This window comes from Cnephaeus nilssonii, assembly GCF_951640355.1.
Source record: "Cnephaeus nilssonii genome assembly, chromosome: 15".
Lineage (NCBI taxonomy): Eukaryota > Metazoa > Chordata > Mammalia > Chiroptera > Vespertilionidae > Cnephaeus > Cnephaeus nilssonii.
The window spans coordinates 34,891,845-34,917,195 of NC_137086.1; the positions used below are offsets into that span (position 1 = coordinate 34,891,845).

General features: G+C 38.9%; 1 protein-coding gene across 1 annotated transcript; it reads left to right on the forward strand.

Annotated features, from left to right (window-relative positions):
* Window positions 1–23,386, forward strand: PEX13 (peroxisomal biogenesis factor 13). Its single transcript, XM_079791571.1, has 4 exons — window positions 1–165; window positions 11,640–12,334; window positions 16,877–17,002; window positions 18,410–23,386. Exons 1-4 carry the CDS (start codon window positions 74–76, stop codon window positions 18,706–18,708), a joined length of 1,212 nt encoding a protein of 403 aa, XP_079647697.1. The 5' UTR covers window positions 1–73; the 3' UTR covers window positions 18,709–23,386.
* Window positions 23,387–25,351: the final 1,965 nt, after the last annotated feature.

Consider the following 25,351-nt stretch of genomic DNA (forward strand, 5'->3'; position numbering starts at 1 on the left):
GCGCGAGCTGTGGGTGCGCCCGGGCCGGAGTCCCAGCGCTCAGCCGCCCCGGAGCGCTGCGCAGGCGGAGGAGATGGCGTCTCAGCCGCCGCCTCCCCCGAAGCCCTGGGAGACTCGCCGGATTCCGGGGGCCGGGCCGGGGACAGGACCCGGCTCCGCTTTCCAGTGAGTGTGGGATACTTCAGGCCGCGAGTTTCGGGGGCCGGAGCGGGGCCTTGTCCGGAGGCGGTTGGGGCCGTTGTGGGGGCGAGGTTCCCCTCCCCCTCTCACCCAGCCCCAGGCCTGGAAGTGGGGTCGGGGAGGGCGTCCTGGGGGCGGCTTCGTTGTCTGGCCGCAGTTTCTGACCCGTTGACTGTTGGCGTGACGCCCTCCAGGGAACTGCTTTTCTGGGTCCCGGGGCGTGGAGGAAAGGGGGCGGCTTCCTGCCCCTTTCTGGGTGCGGGACGCCTGGACGGCACCGCTGGACCCCCTTTAGAGCGGTGGCCTTTCCATCTGTAGCGGGGGAGCGTACGTTGGCCCAGCCCCGGCCGGAAGGGGAGCAAAGTCTCTCCAAAGCTTTGAGCAGCCTCTCGGGTAGTTGGAGGAAGCCCAGAAGGTCCCTTTTGCGCAACTGGGACCTCAGCCTGGTACACACTTGGCGTTGTTTTCCAGAATCACTCTGCAGTGGGTCGTGCAGAGATTGGGAGAAGCGACTTTAAAGCGGGAGTTCTAACTCCAAGGCCTATGGATGGCCTTTATGCGCAAAATAATGTGTGGTTTTTTTAAGGCCTGTGGCTTTTGGTTTGTGTGTGTGTTTTTAATAAGTATTGAATGGATTTACAACGCAAAAAAGGTTAAAATAGTATGAGAGAGAGAGTTTCACAGCCTTCTATGTTTGCGGATTTGGACATCCTAGTTCCGATGATGAAACTGGAATGTCACATAACCTAATACATAAAAATCCCCAACATACTGGAAAGTATTTCTCCTATGCTTAAACTCTTGTAATAATTTATTTAAACGGCATGATGCTTGAATGCAACAGCTACTTAATGATAGATACTTAACAAGTAATAAGCTTTAATTACGCTGTTAAGCCGGGGTGACACTTTCTACTACCTTTTTTACTGAGTAATTTGACTTACTAAACATTTGGACTGTTCTTTGGAACAGAGAGGTTTTATTCTTGCATCTGTTAAAGTTCTGTTAAGGTAAAATTAACCATTTCCCACTCTTTTTTCATTGTGAATTATTTTAAATATGTAGAGACTTGTGGAGAGTAAGATAGTGAATACGTGTGTATTCACTCCCAGCTTTAAAAAATAATATTTTGCCAGATTTGCCTCAGGTTCTAAAAAAAATTAAAATCAGAGAAACAGATAAACCCTCCCATTCTGTTTCCTGTAGTAACTACTGTCCCTATTTGGTGTTTAGTGTACCCAGTAGCTTTTATACTTTATCTTATATTTCACTACTTAGCTTTATGTGTATACGTATTTTTCAAACATCATTTTGCAAAATGTGTTTCCAGTTAATTCTATATAATAAAAGCCTAATATGCTAAGTGTCCAGTCAGCCATTCAACCAATCAACGCATAATAGGCTAATGATATGCTAAGGCCGCTCAACCGCTCGCTATGATGTGCACTGACCAGCAGGGGGCAGACGCTCCAACCAGTAGGTTAGCTTGCTGAGGGAGATAGGCCGGACATGCCCTGGAGCCCTCCTGTGGTCCCTCCCCAGCTGGCCAACCTCCTGCGTCCCTCCCTGGCCCTGATTGTGCATCAGTGAGGTCCCTTGGCCTGGCCTGTGCCCTCTCGCAATCCGGGACCCCTTGGGGGATGTTGGAGAGTTGATTTTGGCCCGATCCCACAGGCTGAGGAACCCCACTGGTACACAAATTGGTGCATCAGGCCTCTAGTATTACATATAAACTAGTGGCCCGGTGCACAAAATTCATGCACGGGGGAGGGGGAAGGGGGTGTCCCTCGGCCCGGCCTTCACCCTCTCCAATCTGAGACCTCTCGGGGGTTGTCCGACTGCAGTCGGACATCCCTCTTGCAATCGGGACCGCTGGCTCCTAACTGCTCACCTGCTTGCCTACCTGATTGCCACTAACCACTGTGCCTGCTGGCCTGATCACCCCCAACTGGCCCCCCACCGGCCTGCTCGCCCCCAACTGCCCCCCCCCCCCCCCCGCCGGCCTGATTGCCCCTAACCTGCTTCTGCCTCGGCCCCACCACCATGGCTTTGTCCGGACGGATGTCTGGAAGGTCTCCCGGTCTAATGAGCATAATACCCTTTTATTAGTATTATTAGTATAGAATATTATTTATTTTGAGTTTATCTTGGTCATACATATACTGTAGCTCATTTTAATCACTGTAGGGTAGTCTGTTATATAAAAACAAACTTTATTTGCTCTGTTGTAGATTTTAAAGTATTAGTTGGTACATATTAAAAACTGCTGCAATGAACATTCTTGTGCCTTTCTCCTTTTCCACATTTGCAACGGGTTTTCTAATGTGTAAGTGGAATTGCTTGGAAGGGTGTTTATCTTCAAGTACTATTGCCAAGTTGTTCCCCAAAGTGGTTATATATTAGTTTTTACTTTTCACTAGCAAGGTTTTCTGTTTTTCTACATTCTTTCCAGCACTTGATACTGTGGGGGTGTAAAAAATAACTTTCTTCTGACCTTTTTAAGTTCTTCTAGCTGGGCTAATGATCCAATTAACAGAGACATTAATAGCAGAAAATGTACAAAATTTATTACAGGTGTACATGTGGGGGTGCCATAAGAATATGAGACCCAAAGAAACATTGGGCAGTTTATATGCCATTTTGGACTAAGGAGAAGTGGTGGGGGGTGTGGTTTGGGACTTTAAAGGGCAGGAAAGCAATTCACATGGAGATGGAAAAGCAAATGTTTGGTAAATAAATGTTTACTGGGCCATCTTTAACAATAGAATACTGAGAGGAGTTTGAATAAATGGGTCTTGCTAGGTTCCTTCGTGGCTGTCACACACAGTAGTTTATATTAAACTCTAAGTATTTATGATGATACCTTCCTTCCTGGAGCAGATCCTCTATCAAAATTCTTTTTAGCCAAACAGGGGAAGGTCAGTGTTTCTTTCTGTCTTTTGTCCTTAATTACCTACTTAAAATCAATATCCCAAAAGGCTTATTTTGGGTAGCAAAATTTGGTCCCTCTCAATGATGTTATTTTTTTGTACTATATTTGCCAGTCTAATAGATGTGAAATGCTATTTCACCTTTACACTTCTCTGATTAGTAGTTAAGATTGAGCATTTTTTTGAAAGCTTATTAACCATTTGAGTTTTTTCTGTTGATTTTCTTTTGGCTTTATCTTTGCTTATCAATTTGTAGTAGTAATTTATTGTTCATACTAATCCTGTTTTCTTTGTTTTTAATATCTTTCAGTCTATTGCTTATTTTCTTTATATTCATGTTCATTTATGTTTTACAGGAACTTTTAATTTTAAGATAGCCAAAATGTTCATATTTTTTGTGCTTTTTGTATCTTGGTTAAGAAATCCTTTCTCTTCAAATCAGGAAAATTTTCCTTTTAAATGTTCTTCTTTTCACATGTATGTCTAATCCACCTGATACTGAGTTTGTTGTACAAAATCAATGTGAAATAGGGAATCTAATTTCTTTCCATGTGGATTAGTTGTCCCAGTACCATTTATTCATCTATTCCATATTAGTTTATAATTCTATCTATGTCATATCAAGTTTTCCTAAATGTGTGGTTCTGTTTGGGGTACTTTCTGATACATTCTGTTTGTCTGTCTATTCTTATGCTAGCATCACACTGTCTTCATAATAAGTTTTGATATTTGGTATGTCAAGAGCCTTCACACATTGCTATTCTTCAAAATTTGCCTTTATTACAATTAGCCTTTTTTGAAAGACTTACTGGGATTTTTATTTGAACTTTATATTTTATTGGAACTTTTATTTAATGATCAAGTAAGTCTTTCCATCTGTGAATATTGTATAAAGTACAGTTGGTGAGAATTTTGACTTTGTCTTAAATATTTTGTATTGTCTCCATGAAGTCCTTTCCCATTTTTATTTTTTAAAATATATTTTTATTGATTTCAGAGAGGAAGGGAAAGGGAGAGAGAGATAGAAACATCAATGATGAGAGAGAATCATTGATCTGCTGCCTCCTGTGTGCCCTACACTGGGGATCGAGCCTGCAACCCGGGCATGTACCCTGACTGGGAATTGAACCATGACCTCCTGGTTCATAGGTCAATGCTCAATCACTGAGCCATGCTGGCCAGGCTCTATCCTTTTTTGTTTTGTAAAATAAAGATATATCCAGCATAATTCAGACTTAGTTTATTCTTATTATTTGGTTTTAATTTTCTTGTGTTCCATTTTGACAATCTTATCATTTACAAATAAGCCTAGCCAACATTCTTGTATTGATCCGACTTTCATTGGAATATTTCTCAAGTCTCACAATTAAGTATAACATTTGCTTTTTGGGTTGTGGGCTCCATCCCCAGTAGAGTGCATGCAGGAAGCAACCAATCAGTGATTTCTCTCTGGTCATAGATGTTTCTATCTCTCCCTCTCCCTTCCTCTCTCTCTCTTAAAAACAAAACAAAACAAAAAAAATAAAACATTAAAAGGAGAGAGGGAGTAGCTCTCTGTTGTATTAGATGAAACAAACCAGAATTAACTTTACCCTAACAGTTTGCTCTAAAATCAAGTTAAATGAAAATTAATTGGAATATATTTGTTTTACTATTTAAGTAGTTTCTTTAAGCATGTTTTGCTAATTTGTGTCTTTCATTTATAGTTCAGCAAATTAAGAACCAATACCCAACTATTAAATACTATAATTTTGTATGTGTAAATCAGATGCTCATTCATTCTATTGTTTAAGAGTAGTTGATGAAACATAAAAGCATATGTACATAATCATATCAAGTTTTAACATGAAATATACTTGTGTGTTTTTCTTGTTAATGAATTTATCATTCAAATGTTTTTATATATTCTTATGGTTTTCCTTTAAATAAATATTTACTTTTAGTCCCCAAGAAGATTACAAGGGCAGAACACTCCTTTGCTATGCTAACAGATGTGAAATTTGTTTGTTTATTTGATTGATTGGGGTTTTACTAGTTTTCTAGTTCTTTGTATTCCTTAGTCCTCCCCTAGTCAGTTGTTGGTATTAATTGCTTCAGGAAAGGGTTACAGAAAAAGAACAATTTAAAAGAATCCTTAACATTTGAATTCTGAAATCTAAGCCCTTTAGGGCATTTTTCTGCCATAAGCAAAATATTTTAAAGAATACCTGATTAGCCAATGCTAGTTTTCCCTGGAACCCAAGTCCACCTCAAAAAGTAAATTTTCAGCCCTAACTGGTTTGGCTCAGTGGATAGAGCATCGGCCTGCGGACTGAAGGGTCCCAGGTTCGATTCCGATCAAGGGCATGTACCTTGGTTGCAGGCACATCCCCAGTAGGGGGTGTGCAGGAGGCAGCTGATGGATGTTTCTCTCTCATCGATGTTTCTAACTCTCTATCCCTCTCCCTTTCTCTCTGTAAAAAATCAATAAAATATATATATTTTTAAAAACTATTTGTGGCCTAAGATGATATCTTCCTCTGGTGAGTTTTACTTTTGACAGGCACCTGGGGCCACTTGCAATTTAGAATCATTTGAATCCAATTAAGAATAGAGTTTATTTCAAACTGTGGTTTTAGTTCCTCCCAGGACTAGTCTATTTCCTGTAAACCTTCTTACCCTTTCTCCTAGCATATGGCCCTTTAAGGTCCCAGTTTAAAGGGTGGGGGGTTACATTAGCCCAAGGAATCTATTAAAACCACTGCTCAGCTTCTTATCCTATCAGCCATCTCTTCCAGAATTGGCCCTTGCCCCTTGAGAAATATCTCAAAATGGTCTCTCTAGGTTTTGGCTCCATAATTCCTCAGTGCCTTGTTCTCTCATGCATTAAACAGACAATTTTATACTTTTTCTAGCTTTTCTAGTTGTTTTCAGTGTAAGGGCTAGTCTGATTACCTAGAATGCCGTTATGTGAAGTGGAATTCCCCAAGTTCTGTATTTCCATTCTGTTCCTTAGTTTTTTTGTCTTGGTTTTTTTTTTTTTTTTTCTTGCCTCATAATTGCAAGATAATCACTGTGGTTGTGGGCATCATGTGTAAGATTTGTACTGAAATTTTTTTCATATTTACATGTTTTTACTTCATTTCAATTTTTATTTTAAAAATGTTATTGCTTCATTATCTCTGATTTAAACATATTTGGAATATTTGTTGAGCTGTTATATAAAATTAGTTTTTCCTTGAATGAATTTTCATTCTTATTTTTTATTTTTGTTAACTTGATTTCTTAGTGTTTTTCTTTCATGTGTGGTACTCTTAACATGTTCATTTCAAGTAGGAATTTTTTATTTCTGTTTTCTCTCCTTTCCCTTCTACATTCACCTCTATCTGTCTAGTAGGTTTCCTATTGCCTCTACCTACTCCCTCAGTACCCCTCTCACATAAAAATTGGGTTTAAAAAATGGTGGCTTAGATTAAGGATATCAAGTATTAAGTCACTGAGTCACTAGATAACTTGTTTCATTTCCTGGGCTTGCGGCTTTATCAGAGTTCTCCTCTATTCATACAATCCCTTTTTAGGAGCCAAGATGGCACTTCCCAGCCCCCAGACTAACTTCATTTGAGTGGAGCACTTTTAGTTTTTGTTATTTCCTGGAAACCTAAGCCCTGCCTGTCATTGCCTGATTCTAGATCCAGAATTGAGTAGGTCCATAGCTTCACCCCCTCATCATTTTACATTTCTGTTTAGTTTCAGTTCCATAAATCTAGATATGTCTGTTTGTTCTGTTTTATCTGTTATTGTTTCTACTTTAGAGCTAGCTGCTTTATCAAAACCTGAATATACTATACTATTTGGCAATCTGCTGACCTTTTTTAAAGTTTTATTCGATTTTTTATGATATAATATAAACTTTAATTAAATAAATTATTCTTGCCAAAATGTTAAGATTCTTTTATTTATATATATATATATATATATATATATATATATATATATATATATTAGAGGCCTGGTGCACGAAATTCATACATGGGGGGTGTCCCTCAGCCCAGCCTGCACCCTCTCCAATCTGGGACCCCTCGAGGGATGTCCGACCGCCCGTTTAGGCCCCATCCCGGTAGGATCAGGCCTAAACGGGCAGTCGGACATCCCTCTCACAATCCAGGACTGCTGGCTCCCAACTGCTCTCCTGCCTGCCTTCCTGATTGCCCCTAACCGCTTCTGCCTGCCAGCCTGATCACCCCCTAACCACTCCCCTGCCAGCCTGATCGACACCTAACTGCCCTCCCTGCCAGCCTGTTTGCCCCCAACTGCCCTTCCCTGGAGGCCCAGTCACCCCCAACTTCCCTTCTCTGCTGGCCTGGTCACCCCTAACTGCCCTCCCCTGCAGGTTTGAATGCCCCCAACTGCCCTCCCTTGCAGGCCTGGTCCCTCCCAACTGCCCTCCCCTGCTGGCCATCTTGTGGCGGCCATCTTGTGTTCACAAGGGGGCAGCCATCTTGTGTGTTGGAGTGACAGTCAATTTGCATATTACTCTTTTATTAGATAGGATTTATTAATTTCAGAGAGGAAGGTAGAGGGAGAAAGAGATAGGAACAACAATGATGAGAGAGAACCATTGATGGCTGCCTCCTGCATGCCCCACACTAGGGATTGAGCCTGCCACCCAGTCATGTGTCATGTGTCCTGACCGGGAATCGAACCATGACTTCCTGGTTCATAGGTTGATGCTCAACCACTGAGCCACACCAGCTGGGCTTAACTTGATTCTAATCAAATATTTAGAAGCAGTCTTTAACTGGAAATATAGAGGATAGAGGTATATTTAAACAACATTTTTAGAGAAAATATCTAGAATGTAGGGCATTCTAGAAGAAAACTGGCTGGACTCTTCAAAAAGTTAGGGACATTTTTTTAAAAGGGGTTTTTCTAGTTTAAAAGAGAGAAGGAAACAACCAAATGCAACATGTGAACTTAATTTAATTTTTGTTTAAAAAAATTGACACTGAGCACACTATTTTGTTAAACTGGTATTTTCTTGATAACAAAACTTTATCTGTGAAGAAGGGATGTGTTGATTTACATTATGGTGCAAGCTCCTTATCTGGTAGATTGGCCTTTTGAATAGCAGTGGTTACAGGATGATTGGGGAGGAAAATATCCAGATGAAGCACAAAGTGACAAAAGGACAGAACATACAGAAAGGAAGGGAAAAGATTTAGAGGATGAAGTAAGGTATAATTTACAAATAGAAAAAAAAATGAACAGTTATGTAACTCTAGGGTATCAAAAAACATATACACACACTTTGAATAATTATAAAAGCCGTGTTTATTAAAATACATTTCATTTTCAAAATTGAGCTATCAGCTCTTAAAGTGTGTACACTTTTTGAGGAACATGCTTATTAAAGCAGTGCTTCTCAAAATATTTGTGTTAATGCCAATATATTTGTAAAATACAGTAAAAAATACTATAGCAGTGTCAAATCACTTAAACACTTAACCTCATTTTCTGTACTTTTAATAGATTGGTACAAGTGGTTCATAAACTAGCACTGGTCTACAGAACATACTTTAAGTAGCATACTACTAAAGAAATAGAATTCATAATTAAAATCCTTTCTACTAAGAGAATTCTAGGCAGGCCCATATGAATTTACTGGTAAATTTTACAAATTTTTAAAGAAGAAATAAATATACAAACTATTATAGAAAAAAAGGAAATACTTCTCAATTCTTTATAAGAGACCAGTTTAACCTTGATACCCAAACTTGATAAAGACAATAAAAACAAATTAGGGCATTCTCTTATGAAAGTAGATAGAAAAATGTCTTCAACAAAATACTGACAAAACAAGTCAGGAGTATATCATGGCTATTTAGTGTTACTTCAGGAATGTAGGTTGGCTTTAACATTTGAGAATTAATGTATTTCATCATCCTATATAATAAAAGGCTAATATGCAAATAGACCGAATGGCCTAACGACCGGTCACTATGAGGCGCACTGACCATCGGGGGGCAGACGCTCAACACAGGAGCTGCCTCCTAGTCGTTAGTGCACTCCCACAAGGGGAGCGCCGCTCAGCCAGAAGCCAGGCTCACGGCTGGCAAGTGCAGCGGTGGTGGCAGGAGCCTCTCCCGCCTCCCGGCAGCACTAAGGATGTCCAACTGATGGGGAGTGGGCCTAAGCCATCAGTCGGACATCCCCCAAGGGTTCCCAGACTGTGAGAGGGCACAGGCCGGGCTGAAGGCCCCCCTCCCCGCCAAGTGCACGATTTTCGTGCACCGGGCCTCTCGTATCCTATATAATAAAAGCCCAGCGATCAAACAGTGGAACAACCAGAATGACCGGTCGACCAGTCACTAAGATGCGCACTAACCACTAGGGGGCAGACGCTCAATGCAGGAGCTGCCCCCTGGTGGTCAGTGTGCACCCACAGTGGGAACACCACTCGGCTGACTGGGATGAGCGGCTGCTCTGCAGCGGGAGCAGCCGCTCAGAGGGCGGGTCCACATCCGGTCGGCTGAACTGGATGAGCAGTTGCTCCCGCTGCAGCCACTCGGCTGACCAGGTTGAGTGGTGCTCCCACAGCGGGCCGATCCCCACAGGCCATGCCCCCCACCAGCGCACAAATCCTGTGCACCAGGCCTCTAGTTAAGAGAATAAAGGAGAACAATCATAATCATCTTGATAGATGCTGAGAAATTATTCGATAAAGTTCTGTTTTTTTAGTGGTCAAAACTTTTAACAAATAGAAAAGAAACTATTAAATTTACAACAAACCTATAGCAAGCATAATATATAATGGTGACCTGTTGAAAACTTTCCTTTGAGATCAGGAATGAGACAAGGATGCCTGTTATCACTAGTCAAGATTATACTGCATGTTCTAGATGCAAAACCTTAATAAGCAAAACTGTAAGAATTGAAAAAGAAGTAATAAGCCTATCAATATTAACATACACTATAACTGCAAATCTTAACAATCTAGAAAATCCAAGAGAAGAATCCAAAACAAGGTTGCTGGATACAAGGACCATTATTTTTTTAAATCAGTTATTTCTGCATAACAGTAACCAAGTGAAATTTTAGAAAGACATCATGTACCAAAAAATAAATAGGAATAAACCTAAAGGAAGACCTCCATATAATAAGCTATAAAACATTACTGAGAGAGTCCATAAAGTTATTTTTAAAAAACACTTTTGAGAAAAATATTTAAAAGACCTAAATAGCCTTGGGTGGTTTGGCTCAGTAGATAGAGCGTTGGCCTAAAGACTGAAGGGTCCCGGGTTCAATTCCAGTCAAGGGCACATGCCCAGGTTGCGGGCTGGATCCCCAGTAGGGGGCTTGCAGAAGGCAGCCAGTCAATGATTCTCATCATTGATGCTTCTATCTCTCTCTCCCCTCTTCCTTCCTCTCTGAAATCAATAAAAATATTTTTTTAATATTAAAAAAGCTAAATAAATGGAACATATATTGTATTAGTGGGTTGAAACTCTTAATATTATAAAGACATTGATGACCTCAAATTAACCTATAGATTCAGTGTAATCCCAAACAGAATCTCAGTATGGTTTGGGGTAGGGGGAGTGGGATACAGAACTTCAAGTTCTGATTCAAAGTATACATGGAAATTAAAAGGATTAAATAGCCAAGACACACTTTTTTTTTTTAATCCTCACCCAAGGATATGTTTTTCATTGATTCTAGAGAGAGGAAGGGAGAGGGTGAGAGAGAAAGAAACATGGATGTGAGAGAGAAACTTGATTGGTTGCCTCTCATACATTCCCGACCAGGAATTGAACCCTCCACCCTTCAGTGCATTGGACAACACTCCAACCAACTGAGCCATACCGGCCAGGGTGAGCCAAGACACTCTTGAAGATGAAGAACATTGTGGGAGGACTTGTTTTATTGGACATTTAAGTCTATTATAAACTGTAGTAATTATGATAGTGTCATTTAGGTACAAGTATGGACAATATCTAGCAACCAACCCTGAGAAAATAGATAAGCGTCTTAAAAAGAAAGTACAGATTAAAGATAGTACAAATAATGGCAACATAAGTGAACAAGAAAATAGAGTTATTCAGCTATTTCATCTTATGCATTTTGTCTTAACACAGATTCTAAGCAACTGGATATTAGAGACTATTCCTTACTCTTTTTTTTTTTAATTTTGATAACATATTTTAAAATATATCTTATTGATTTTTTACAGAGAGGAAGGGAGAGGGAGAGGGATAGAGAGCTAGAAACATCAATGAGAGAGAAACGTCAATCAGCTGCCTCTTGCACACCTCTTACTGGAGATGTGCCCGCAACCAAGGTACCTGCCCTTGACCAGAATCGAACCTGGGACCTTTCAATCCGCAGGCCGACACTCTATCCATTGAGCCAAACCAGTTAGGGCTATTCCTTACTCTTAACATATCTTCAGTAGACTCTCATAACACTAGATATCGGAGGTGTTTAATAGTTCATTTGAATTGAACCTATTGTGTTTAAGTTACTATTTTAAATTTTGTTTGTTTGTTTTAGATCTGCTGATTTGGGTCCTACTTTATTGACAAGACCTGGACAACCAGCACTTACCAGAGTGCCCCCACCTATTCTTCCAAGGCCATCACACCAGACAGGAAGTAGCAGTGTGAACACTTTCAGACCTGCTTACAGCTCATTTTCTTCAGGATATGGTGCCTATGGAAATTCGTTTTATGGAAGCTATAGCCCTTATAGTTATGGATATAATGGGTTAAACTATAACCGCCTCCGTGTAGATGATCTTCCGCCTAGTAGATTTGTTCAGCAAGCTGAAGAAAGCAGCAGAGGTGCATTTCAGTCCATTGAAAGTATTGTACATGCATTTGCCTCTGTCAGTATGATGATGGATGCTACCTTTTCAGCTGTGTATAACAGTTTTAGGGCTGTATTGGATGTAGCGAATCATTTTTCCCGATTAAAAATACACTTCACAAAGGTTTTTTCAGCTTTTGCATTAGTTAGGACTATACGGTATCTTTACAGACGGTTACAGCATATGATAGGTTTAAGAAGAGGCTCCGAGAATGAGGACCTATGGTCAGAAAGTGAAAGAACTGTGGCTCGCCTTGGTGCTGATGACATAGCGGCTAACTCAGCAAAATCTTGGCCAATATTCTTGTTCTTTGCTGTTATCCTTGGTGGTCCTTACCTCATCTGGAAACTGCTATCTACCCACAGTGATGAAATAACAGGTAAGAGTAAGAGAATAGGTTCTGAAACCACATAACAACCTCAAATTTCAAGAATAGATTTGTTAAATTAACATTCTTTATATTTATTTGTATTTAATATTTTTTATCAGTTATATTTTTAGTTCAGAACTGGAAAAGAAATATATAGCAAAAACAGGCTTGTTGATTTATTCATTGTTCATTCAGTATAAGAGTATACATTACCTAACTACTATTTACAAGGTACTGAATTGATGCTATGGGGTATACATAGAACATAATTCCCTTTTTTCTAAAAGTTAATTGGCAGGGAGATGAGTAAAATACATATATAGGTAACTGTGATGAGACAGAGTGTGGTAAGGAATAAGGACAATTGGGGAAAGTTAGGGTTTATTGAGCCTTTTTTATATGAAAGACACTACTGAGTATTTTGTGTATTTTATCTCAATTTTTACAGTAACCCTAAGAGATGGGAATTACCTTCATTTTACAAGGGACAAAACTAAAGTTCAAAGAAGTCACTTGCCCAAGGTCACATCTTTAATAAAATAGGACTAGAAACAAAACCAGGCCTGTTTGTTAAGTTCCTTCTCCACCAACTGGTACCGAATGCTATCTCAATTTAGAAAAGCAAAGTTAGTTTTTTGGGGGCAGCTATTAGTATCCAAGAAGTAGCATTTAAGTTAGATTTTTGAAGGACAGGTAACATTTCATCAGTTAGGTAGGGAAAAACAGACTGTGAAAGGCACATAGACCCATGGAACAGAACAGAGAACCCAGAAATTGACCCAAGCCATTATGCTCAATTAATATTTGACAAAGGAGGCAAAGCATGCATTGGAGTCAACCGTCTCTTCAATAAATAGTGTTGAGAAAATTGAACAGATACATGCAAAAAAATGAAACTAGACCACCAACTTACATCATACATAAGAATAAACTCAAAATGGGTAAAAGACTTAAGTCATGAAACCATAAAAATTCTAGAAGAAACTATAGGCAGCAAAATCTTAGACATCTCTTGTAGCAGTCTGTTTACAGATACATCTCCTAAGGCCGTGGTCAGCAAACTGCAGCTCGCGAGCCACATGCGGCTCTTTGGCCCCTTGAGTGTGGCTCTTCCACAAAATACCACGGCCTGGGTAAGTCTATTTTGAAGAAGTGGCGTTAGAAGAAGTTTAAGTTTAAAAAATTTGGCTCTCAAAAGAAATTTCAATCGTTGTACTGTTGCTATTTGGCTCTGTTGACTAATTTTGCCGACCACTGTAAGGCAAAGGAAACTAGGGAGAAAATAAACAAATGGGACTACATAAAAATAAAAAGCTTCTGCACAGCAAAAGAAACCATCAATAAAATGAAAAAGGAGCCCACTGTAGAGGAAAACATATTTGGCAATGGTACATCTGATAAAGGGTTAATATTCAAAATATATAAGGAACTCAGACAACTTAACAAAAGGAAGACAAACAATCCAATTAAAAAATGGGCAAAGAACCTAAAGAGATACTTCTCCAAAGAGGACATACAGACATACAGGCCAAGAGACATATGAAAAAATGCTCAAACCCACTGATCATCAGAGAGATGCAAATTAAACATCAATGAGGTATCACCTCACACCTGTCAGAATGGCTACCATCAACAAATGACAAGTGCTGGAGAGGATGTGGAGAAAAGGGAACCCTAGTACACTGCTGGTGGGAATGCAGACTGGTGCAACCATCATGGAAAACAGTATGGAGTTTCCTCAAAAAATTAAATATGAATCTGCCATTTGACCCAGTGATCCCACTTCTAGGAATATATCCTAAGAAACCCAAAGCACCAATTAGAAAGAATGTATGCATCCCTATGTTCATAGCAGCACAATTTACCATAGCTAAGATCTGGAAACAGCCCAAGTGCCCATCAGCAGATGAATGAATAAAAAAGCTGTGGTACATTTATACCATGGAATCCTATGCAGCAGTAAAAAAAGAAGACTATCTTACCCTTTGAGACATCAGGAGGGACCTGGAGAATATCATGTTAAATGAAATAAGTCAGTCAGAGAAAGACAAGTAACACATGATCGCACTTATTTGTGGAATCTAAGGAACAAAATAAACTGATGAACAGAGTGGATCCAGAGAGATGGAAGCATGGAACAGTGTGTGGAATCTCAGAGGGAAGGCAGGGGAGGGTGAGTGGGTGGGAGGTAATCAAAGATCTTGTATGCATATATGCATAACCCATGGACATAGACAGTAGGGTGCTGAAGGCCTAGGATGGGGGGCAGGGGCAGGTTGGAGGTGGTCAATTGGGGGAAAGAGAGGACATGTAATACTTTCAACAATAAAGAAAAAAGAGACTGTCAAGCAGATGAAACAGCTTGAACAAAAGTACATTGGCAGGGAATATGATATTCAGCAGCTTTCCTATTCTATATAATAAAAGGGTGATATGCAGATTGACCCTAATGGCGGAACGACTGGTTGCTATGACATGCCCTGACCACCAGGGCAGATGCTCAACACAGGAGCTGCCCCTGGTGGTCAGTGTGCTCCCACAGGGGGAGCTCCGCTCTGCCACAAGCTGGGCTGATGGTTGCAAGTGCCGCGGCAGTGGCAGGAGCCTCTCCTGCCTCCTCCTGGGCTGCCAGAGGGATGTCTGACTGCCAGTGTAGGCCCGATCCCCCGGGGAGTGGCCTAAGCCAGCAGGTGGACATCCCATGAGGGGTCCCGGACCGCGAGAGGGCACAGGCTGGGCTGAGAGCCCCCCTCCCCCATAGTGCACGAATTTTCGTGCACCAGGCCTCTAGTAGCATAGAACAAAGGATAATAAGGTTGAAGGCTAATAATGGACGCTCTTAATCTTCATTTAGTAAGGAAAGGATGTGTTTTTTTGTGTGTGGTTTTTTAAGCAGACTTACACATATAAACAATGTTTTAAAGAGATCGGTCTCAAGTGTTTGAACTTCGGGGTCCACTTATATGCTGATTTATTTTTTCAATAAATACAATCAGCCCTTTGTATCTTCAGGATTCAAATCCATGGATTCAACCAGCCATGGATCGAAAACAGTATTTTCGCATTCCCAACAATTGATGAAAAATACTGCTTTTCATTTATTGTTAGACAAATCCACAGATACAAGGGACGGACTATAGAGTCAAAGATTTACATGGACTTTGGACTGCACGGGGGTCAGCACTCCTAACCCCTGCATTGTTCAAGGGTCACCTGTGAAAGTCAGAGCGATAGTGCCATAGGAAGAAAAATAAGAGAGTTGCAGAACCAGGGTTAGGAAGTGGGGTTACAGTGCTACACCAGTCAGGGAAGCTTCCTTTAAGGAGGTAAGAGACTAAGACCTGCAGCTATTTGACGCATAGGAAATAACAAAGGTATGTAAATGGTAGTGTGCCTGGCATGTCATGTGAACAGCAAGGAAGCCAGTGGGAAAGAAGCAAAGTCTGAATAGCAAGAGATGAAGGAGGGAAGAATACAGTGTTTTGGAATCTCCATGCAAGTGAGAAGGAAATTTCCATATTTCTAAATCCATTGAACTATGCACTTGAGAAGTCTCCACCTAAATGATTTTCATTTGGAAGTGAATTAGTCTTTAATGTAATGACATGACATACATTAATACAAAAGAAGAATTTACAGAATTATACTCTATTTGTCTACTTATAGATGGATATATTCAATTAAAACCACAAGTTCAGTGAATTAATAACAGGATTTGTCAGTACCTGTTTGTATGAAAAAATATTTTCAAAGATGAAATACCTCAAATCTTTTTATGTCTGAGCATTAACAAATGAACATTTGCACATGATATGTGATGATAGAAAACACTACAGTTAAGCCCCAAAATATTATCCCACCCCCAAAATCCCAGTCTTCTCAGAAGACATGTATTATAAAAAAATAACTCAATTTAAAAAAATATATATATATATTTTTTTATTATTATTATTATTTTTTTTTTTTACAGAGAGGAAGGGAGAGGGATAGACAGTTAGAAACGTCGATGAGAGAGAAACATCAATCAGCTGTCTCTTACTCACACCCCTACTGGGGTTGTGCCCGCAACCAAGGTACATGCCCTTGACCAGAATCAAATCTGGGACCTTTCAGTCCACAGGCCAACGCTCTATCCATTGAGCCAAACCAGTGAGGGCAAGAATTCAATTTTTATTACATTTTGAGTTTTGTCAAATAATTTATGGAAAAGTTTTTCCTTCGTTAAATAAGTACAGTATCTTCAATTTGCCTCATTACCTGCAAAGTCTAAAATATTTACTTACTGTCTTGCCTTTTATAGAAAAAGTTTGCTAACCCTTGGCCTAAAGTAAGGAAGCTAGAATTTTGAGCTTGAAGAAAAGGGAAAAACTCATAATAGATATCTTAGTGAACATACTGTTGACTTTACATCATGTTAATTATAGAATTTACTTTAAGGGGTGGCTTTTCTTGACAAATTTATGCAACTTGCAAACCAGAGCCAGTAAAATATCTTCATCTTTCTTTTGTAAGTTTTACTAATCTAATTTTCATTCTTAATTTGGTTTGTAGACAACACCAACTGGGCAAGTGGTGAGGATGACCATGTAGTTGCTAGAGCAGAATATGATTTTGCTGCCCTATCTGAAGAAGAAATTTCTTTCCGTGCTGGTGATATGCTAAACTTAGCTCTCAAAGGTAACAAAATATGAATAAATTGAAATTATCTGTGAATTTTTAGAATTTGTAAATGTATTAAAACTGCAACAAAATATTGGTTATTCTTAGTTAACTCAGAAGTAATTACTAGGAGTTCACTTTTCGTGTCTATTTTGAACTTTCAAATCTAGGTGGTGGGGGAGAAATGGCCCAAACAGTGGTTCTAATAATATTTAACTGAGATAAGGAAAGAGCTTGTTTATATAATCTCTTCTAAACCCAAACGCTTGAAGTCCAGACTCTTAATCACTACACAAAAACATGAGGTAAACACTAAATGTAATAAATACAACAAACCAAAGAAATTATCTAGCATCATTTAAGTATCCCTTTCCTCCTTTGAATGCTGGGGCTGTTACTGCTTTTTTTTTTTTTTACTTGAATAGTGTTTACTTCAGAAACTTCAACATAAATATTTTAGGGATTACTGTCATGAAATATTTGGACCAGGTCACCAACAGTTTTTAACAGGTCTAGACAAAGTGGCTTTTTTTCTTCGGCTATCTCCAGTAATGAAAATCAGAATTTTTGTTGATTTACAAAAAAAGATTCTTTGTATGTTTATGAGGATTCAGGTTTGCTACAAAAAGTCACATGTTGGTAAACATACTAGTAATAATAATAACCTCTTGTCATTTATAGAATACTACTTATTATGTACAGGCACTATATTTTACATGTTTTACTTTAACCCTTATAATAATAATGCTGTAAAGTGAGAACTGTTACTACCTTGTCCCTGTTTTAGACATGAGAAAACTAAACCTCAGAATTTTGAGTAAATTGTCTAGAATCACAAAACTAAGATGTGGTGGAGCTAGACTATGAACCTAGGTTTACCTGACTTTGGAACCACTTTGGCTGTTTCCCGTGCTGTCTATTAAATTGGAGCTTTACCCCAGCGGTCACCAACCTTTCAGACCTCACAGACCACCCGTGGCCCACCCCAATAGCCGGCCAGGCCGAGGGACCCACTCGTGCATGAATTTGTGCACCAGGCCTCTAGTGTGTAAATAATTTAAAATTTTGGATCCAATTTGCTGAATCTCTGCCACATCCCCTCATACACAAAATCTCGGCCCTAGCGATTATATTTATGTTTTTCATCTAGTGAAAATCACATCTTACTATTTTGAATTTCAAAAGAATGATTTCTTTATAAGATATCTTTTTTTTAATATATATACTTTTTCTTTTAAATATATTTTTATTGATTTCAGAGAGGAAGGGAGAGAACTAGAGAGATAGAAACATCGTTAATGAGAGAGAATCATTGATTGGCTGCCTCCTGCACGTAACACAGCTTTTACTTAATATTTTACTATTATTTTTTTGTTGGACCTCCAAAGTATGTTATAATTACACGGCTGTCTTTTCTTTCATCAGAACAGCAACCCAGAGTGCGTGGTTGGCTGCTGGCTAGTCTTGATGGTCAAACAACAGGACTTATACCTGCTAATTATGTCAAAATCCTTGGTAAAAGAAGAGGTAGAAAAACACTGGAATCCAGTAAAATTTCCAAGCAACAACAGCCTTTGACCAACACAACACTAATTAAAGGAGCCACAGCTGCTGATTCTTTGGATGAACAGGAAGCTGCCTTTGAATCTGTTTTTGTTGAAACTAGTAAGGTTCCAGTTGTACCTGGTTCCACTGGAATAAGTGGAGATAAACAAGATCTTTAATATCTTTTATGTTTGCCTGCAGTTGAACTATAGAATACTTTTTAAAAATTACTTATATGGGAATTATTCTATAGTCCAATGAACACACTTATTGCTATTCCAGGTGTTTTGCTGCTAGAATTGTTAAAGTTGTACACTAGTATGTTGGTCTAGTGACCTGGTTACATTTTACAAGTTATTGGGCCACAAGAATGTTTGTTTCACCTAGATTTTAAGATTATGAAAAATGTTTTATTTTCATCTTATTTAAAAATCTATGTTTATTGCCTGGCCCAGTTTGAGAGTTGTCCTGTACACCAAAAAGTTTGCAGGTTCAATTCCTGGTCAGGGTATATACCTAAGTTTTGGTTCTCTCCCTTATTGGGGCACATAACAGAGGCAACCAACCTCTCTCTCTCTCTCTCTCTCTCTCTCTCTCGCTCTCGCTCTCGCTCTCTCTCTCTCTCTCTCTCTCTCTCTCGCTCGCTTTCTCTCGCTCTTTCGCGCGCTCTCGCTCTCTCCGTCTCTAAAATCAATAAACATATTCTCAGGTGAGGATTTTTTAAAAAAAGTAAAACTGAAGGAGTAAGAGTAATGAACTACAGAATATACTATTTGTTACAGTAGGGATTATTAATGTTTTTAAAATTCTACATTGTCTTGAAATCCTCAGAAATTGAGTGCTAATATATGAAAACAGGAAAAAAGGCTAATTTTTTACAACTTTAATTACATTGAATAATAAAAATTTTCTGATCTGTATTATATTCAGTCTTGTGTTTGTTTTAGGCAATAAAATGTTTTTGCCCACTAACAATTGATACCATTATCATTTATTGTGTTTTTAAAAATTTATCTTGGAAAGGTCACTAGAAGCATTGTGAAGGAGATGGTTCTAGAGTATATTTAGCCCTAATAGTTTTCCCTGCTACTAAAAAGGCTGACATTTATCTTTCTTACAGATTATTTTCATGTCTTCTGAGGAGCAAATACTTTTTTCCCCTTACAATATGACTAGTTTTCATCCTGGATGAATCAGGATATAGGAAAGATTTACTTTCTCTTTCTCCAACCAGGACTCAAGTCCTTGGAGTTTGTGCATAATGATATAATCAATCCTAGCATTTAAAATCTTTTCATAGATTCTCTTCTTCTCACTAATATAATTACTTTTCAAGAGTACATATTCATTCAGGCTGTTCATTGAAAATACACTTTATTTTAGGTTTAGTTTTTACTACTTGAGGCTATAAATAAAATTCTAAATTGCCATTTAACATATAACAAATCTATTTGACTTTTTTGTTTAATAATGACTTTAAATGCAGTTAAATTTCAGTGAATATTTACACACAAAATTGGAAAAGTTGTATACTTGCTGTGATTATACTATAAAATAATACTATCAGGAATACAGGTGTACAAGAATATATTCACAGGTATATTATTTCACATTTTTGTTCTAGTAGAGGTTCTGCTTTGTTTTGTTATAGAGTTATTAATAGAAATTTTATTCTTGAAACAATTTTTTGATAAATTATTAAATTTGGTGTTGAGACATCTGAACTGAATTCTGTAAGTGAAGTGTAGAGGTGAAATGTTGAGTCAGATATTTAGGTTAGAAAAGGTGAGTCTTTACAATAGAATTTGTGACTGTATTAAAGATGTAGAGGGGAAAGTATAGCACAGAATGAATAACAAATAATTTCACTTTTCTTAAAGTGTTTATTGTAATCTTTTTTATTATGACAATTTTAGTATACTTTTTTAGATGATATTAAATGTAATGTTCAAGGCTTCAATATTGTTACTTTTAGGAACTTATTTAAGGAGTACCACTTTACAGAAATTACTAACTAAAATCAAACATTTTCAGTTAAATAAAATAAATCACAAGTTACAAATAAGACAGGTTTTATTTACAATTTTTTTCCGATTTTATTTTATCAGTTTAGAAAGGAAAAGGTAAGAAGACAATTTTCATGTTTTAACATGCTATTTATGTACTTGATTTAGTCTTTCAGTTTGTCATAATTACACATTTACTTGAAGCTAGCAGTCCTTTCTTTATCTTTTCTGGAAAAAACAAATTGAATGCAGTTAAAATTTTATTTTTAATTGTGAAATTACTTTTACTGGACAAATAAAAATACATTAAACTTGAGTGACTTTTTTTAAGATAAACTGTTAACTCTTTTTGCAGGATTGGAATTGATACAAAAATCTCTATTTTTCACCCTGGCTGGTGTGTGTCAGTGGTTAGTAGTCTGACCTCAAACTGAAGGGTCTTGATTCCCAGTCAAAGGCACATAGCTGGGTTACAGTTTCTATCCCAAGCCCAGGTCGGGTGAGTTCCAGAGGCAACCAGTCGATGTGTCTCTCTCACATCTCCATCTCTCTTTCCCCTCCCTCCCTCTCTTCCTTCCACTCTCTCTAAAAATCATTGGAAGCTCTAGCCAGTTTGGTTCAGTGGGTAGAGCATCGGCTGTGGACTGAAGGGTCCTGGGTCGATTCTGGTCAAAGGCACATAACCTCAGTTGTCGGCTTGATCCCCCGCCCTGGTCAGGGCGTGTGCAGGAGACAACCAGTCAATAGTCTCTCATATCAATGTTTCTTTCTCTTTGTTTCTCCCCCTCCCTTCCACTCTTTCTAAAAATCAATGGGAAATTATCCTTGGGTGAAAATTAACAATAAAAAGTCTATTTTTCTTCATCTCATTGTGTATACTAACTATTGCAAACCAATGTGTCCTATTTTTTTGTGAGTTAAAAAATATTAGATGCCCAGCCAGTGTGGCTCAGTGACCCATGAACCAGGAGTTCATGGTTTGATTCCCAGTCAGGGCACCTGCCTGTGTTTCGGGCTCAGTCCCCATTGGGGTCTGTGTAGGAGGCAGCCAATCCCTTTCACATCGATGTTCCCCTCTCTTCCTTCTCCCTCTCCATTCCTGTCTCTGAAATCAATTTTTTTTAAGGGAAAACAATAAAAAATATTAGATTTAGATTTATATAAAAATTACCTACAAGGTGAGTTAAATAAAAATGCCTGTGCCGTGCCAGCACGGCCAAGGGTGAACCTGAGGAGGGGCTCGGCAGATCTCCTGTGCCTGGATGAGGACACAAAGACAAGGCCTACAAGCCGAAGCTTTGTATTATAGTGAGATCAAAACAAGGTTAGTGGTCAACATTTTTACATGTTCTTGTGAGTTTCACCTTGTTTTGGCAGCATTTGCTGCACCTCCCATGGCCCATTAGCTACCCAGGAAGGAACTAGGGAGGGCTATAAGGTTAAGCTTAATTATGCTAAGAGGGCTTTGCCTTCCAAGCTGGGACTTGTTTGTGGCCCTGCCACAGGTCAGTCCGAGGCTTGACCCTATAGCCACTCCCTACATAAGACTACAGCCCTGGCTGGTGTGGCTCGGTTGGGCATTGTCCCGTACACTAAAAGGTTGTCGGTTTGATTCCAGGTCAGGGCATGTCCCTGGGTTGCGAGCCTCGATCCCTGGTGTGGGGTGTGAAGGAGGCAGCCAATTCCTCTCACATCAATGTTTCCCTCTCTAAAAATCAATTTTAAAAATCTTAAAAATGAAAATAAAAAGACTACAGATAATCTAGGTTTTGGATTCTAATCTGGACACCACTACTACTTACTGTAAGATTTAACTCACATTATTTTTTAGTTTCCTCAATAATGTTGAGCAAAGCTATATCTGCCTTAATGAGAGTGCTTTTTTTCCCCTCACAAGTAGGATTTTTTATTTGTCACCATTAAATATGAATTTTAAACAGATTCTTGGACCGGGGGCTCATATCCATCAGTTCATTCAACTTTAATATCTGTCTCATACCTAGTAGCTTTTCCAGAACTGTTAATTTCACCATGAATCTCCATGAGTTTCCCCAATTCAAATTTGTGCTTTAGCATTTTGACTTTTCTACAAAGATATGATGGAGCAAATAAATGGATTGGCAAGTTTTTTCTGTCTTTTCCAATGCTATCTGGAATCAGTTTACTGACCAATTCTTTCAAGTTATTTGTCTCACCTCTCAGGTCATGATTTCCATCATCCATAATGTCCTTGACTCCAAAATTTAAATCTTCAGGCCTTTTATCTGAATTCCAAAATCATATCCACCCACCACTTTGATACCTTCACTTGATATCTGAAGTTAAAATGGTTAAAAATCTTGACCTTCACTTCAAAACCTGTTTCTCCTCCATTCTCTTTCTTGTGCTAGTAAGTGGCAATTATATTTTTCTGTTTGTTTAGGCCAGAAACTTTGGAACCCTTTTTTATTTCTCTCACCACCCACATATCTTCTTCTATATATATAAAAGGCTAATATGCTAAGTGTCCGACCATTTGACTGTTCGACCAGTAGCTATGACACGCACTGACCACCAGAGGGCAGACACTCAGCGCACAGGCATGGAAACATGGAACAGACTGATGAATCTCAGAAGAAAAGGGGAGAGGGGGAAGGCAGGAAGAGATTAATCAAAGATCTTATATGCATACTAGAGGGGTCCCGGATTGCAAGAGGGTGCAGGCCAGGCCGAGGGACCCCACCGGTGCACGAATCCATCCACCAGGCCTCGAGTATTATTGTAAGAGCCTATGACTTGTTGCTTGGCTTCTGCCTCTACTTCACCAGACCTGAAGTCACTTGTCAGAACAGGAACAGAGTATTCATTTTTTTTTTAAATCTAAGTCATATCACAACACCCCTCTGCTGAATTCTTCCCAGAGGCTTCCCATTTGACTCATTAACAATTCATAGTCCTTAAAGGTCTACAAGTGTTATCCCACGTGACCCGCTTTCAAACTCTTCACCTTCCACTCTCCTCATAGATGCCATATTGGCCACCTTGCGATCACTTTAATATTCTAGCCATGTTTTCACCTCTGGACTTTTGCACAAAAGTTTTTCTTATGTCTGGACATTCCCAGAAATCCTCATACCGTTCTTCTGCAACTTTCTGGTCATTGCCCAAGAGATATCTCGATGAGCCCATCCATGTCACCCTGTTTTAAACTGCAACCTCTGCATTAACTCTGTAGTTTACTGGTATATTGCTTCATGTCTTCCTGCATCCCACACATGAAACAGTACCTAGCATATTTTGGGCACTCACATCCTGAAAGAATGAGCGGATAAATCATAGTATCTTTCCCCAATACTCTCATTAATGTCAGAAAGTTTCACAATAGAAAGAGCATTTGAAATTAATCCTAACACAATAAGAGTACAGGGTAAAGCAATAGCTTAAATTCATTACTAGGTATAGTATGCATTATTTCCCTAGATAGTCATAATGCATCAATGTTTTGTTTACACTGTTAATAGACAACATGTGGAAGGAATATCAAACTATGCCGTTGATCAGTTAATTTTTGTACAGTTTAAACTTGGTTGACTATTTTTATTTTTTAATATATTTTCTTTATTGATTTCAGAGAGGAAAGGAGAGGGAGAGAGAGAGATAGAAACATCAGTGATGAGAGAGAATCACTGATCAGCTATCTCCCGCATGCCGGACATATGCTCTGACCGGAATCGAACCGTGACCTCCTGGTTCATAGGTCAATGCTCAACCTCTGAACCATGCTGACTGGGCTAACCTTGGTTGATTTTTAAATTTCACTAGTACATTCATAACCCTGCACGCCAAAGCATAATTAAGCTTAACCTTATAGCCCTCCCTAGTTCCTTCCTGGGTAGCTAATGGACCATGGGAGGTGCAGCAAGTGCTGCCAAAACAAAGAAGTTTTAGTTTTAAGCCAGTACAGTAAATTTCAGTTGGAAATTAAGCCCCAGAGAAAAGGCCACACGTCACTTAGGTAGCATATCTTTTTATTATTTATTTCCTCTTTATTGTCGAAAGTATTATATATGTCCCCTTTCCCCCCGCCCCCACTGGTCCTCTCCAACTTGCCCCCGCTCTCTGCCCCCGGTTTTCACCACCCTATTGTCTGTGTCCATGGATTAGGTATCCTATCCTTTTTTTTTTTTTTTTAATATATTGATTTCAGAGAGGAAGGGAGAGGGAGAGAGAGATTGAAACATCAATAATAAGAGAGAATCATTGATCAGCTGCCTCCTACAAATCCCTACTGGGGATAGAGCCCACCACCTGGGCATATGCCCTTAACCCGAATCGAAGGGCACGTGCCTGCAGGCTGACTGAGCCAAAGCGGCTTAGTGCAGATAGCATATCTTTTAGATGGCAAATGCTTTTGTAATACATTTGATTTGCTTCCAGGATCTGTGGACTTTTGGATTCATCTTTTTAATCAATTCTAGAAATTTTACAACAGTTATCGCCATTCTGTTTATTCTCTCTGGGATTCAAATTAGACATATGTTGAACCTCATTCGGTCCTCCATAGCTTTGTATATTTGCATGTTCACTCTTCAGCTATTTCTAATTTACCATTTAACTTATTCACTATGATTTCTTTAAATTTTCATAATTATATTTTAAATATAGATAATTATATTTTAATAATTATATCTAAAAGTTCTGGGTTTTTTTTCAATCTGCTTGTTCATTATTGATCATTTATTGTGCCCTTTATTTAAGGATGCCATGTTAACATCTATAAGTACTGCCGTATCTGCAGTACTTAGAAGTTCAAATGTTTATTGTCTGTTCTGATGCT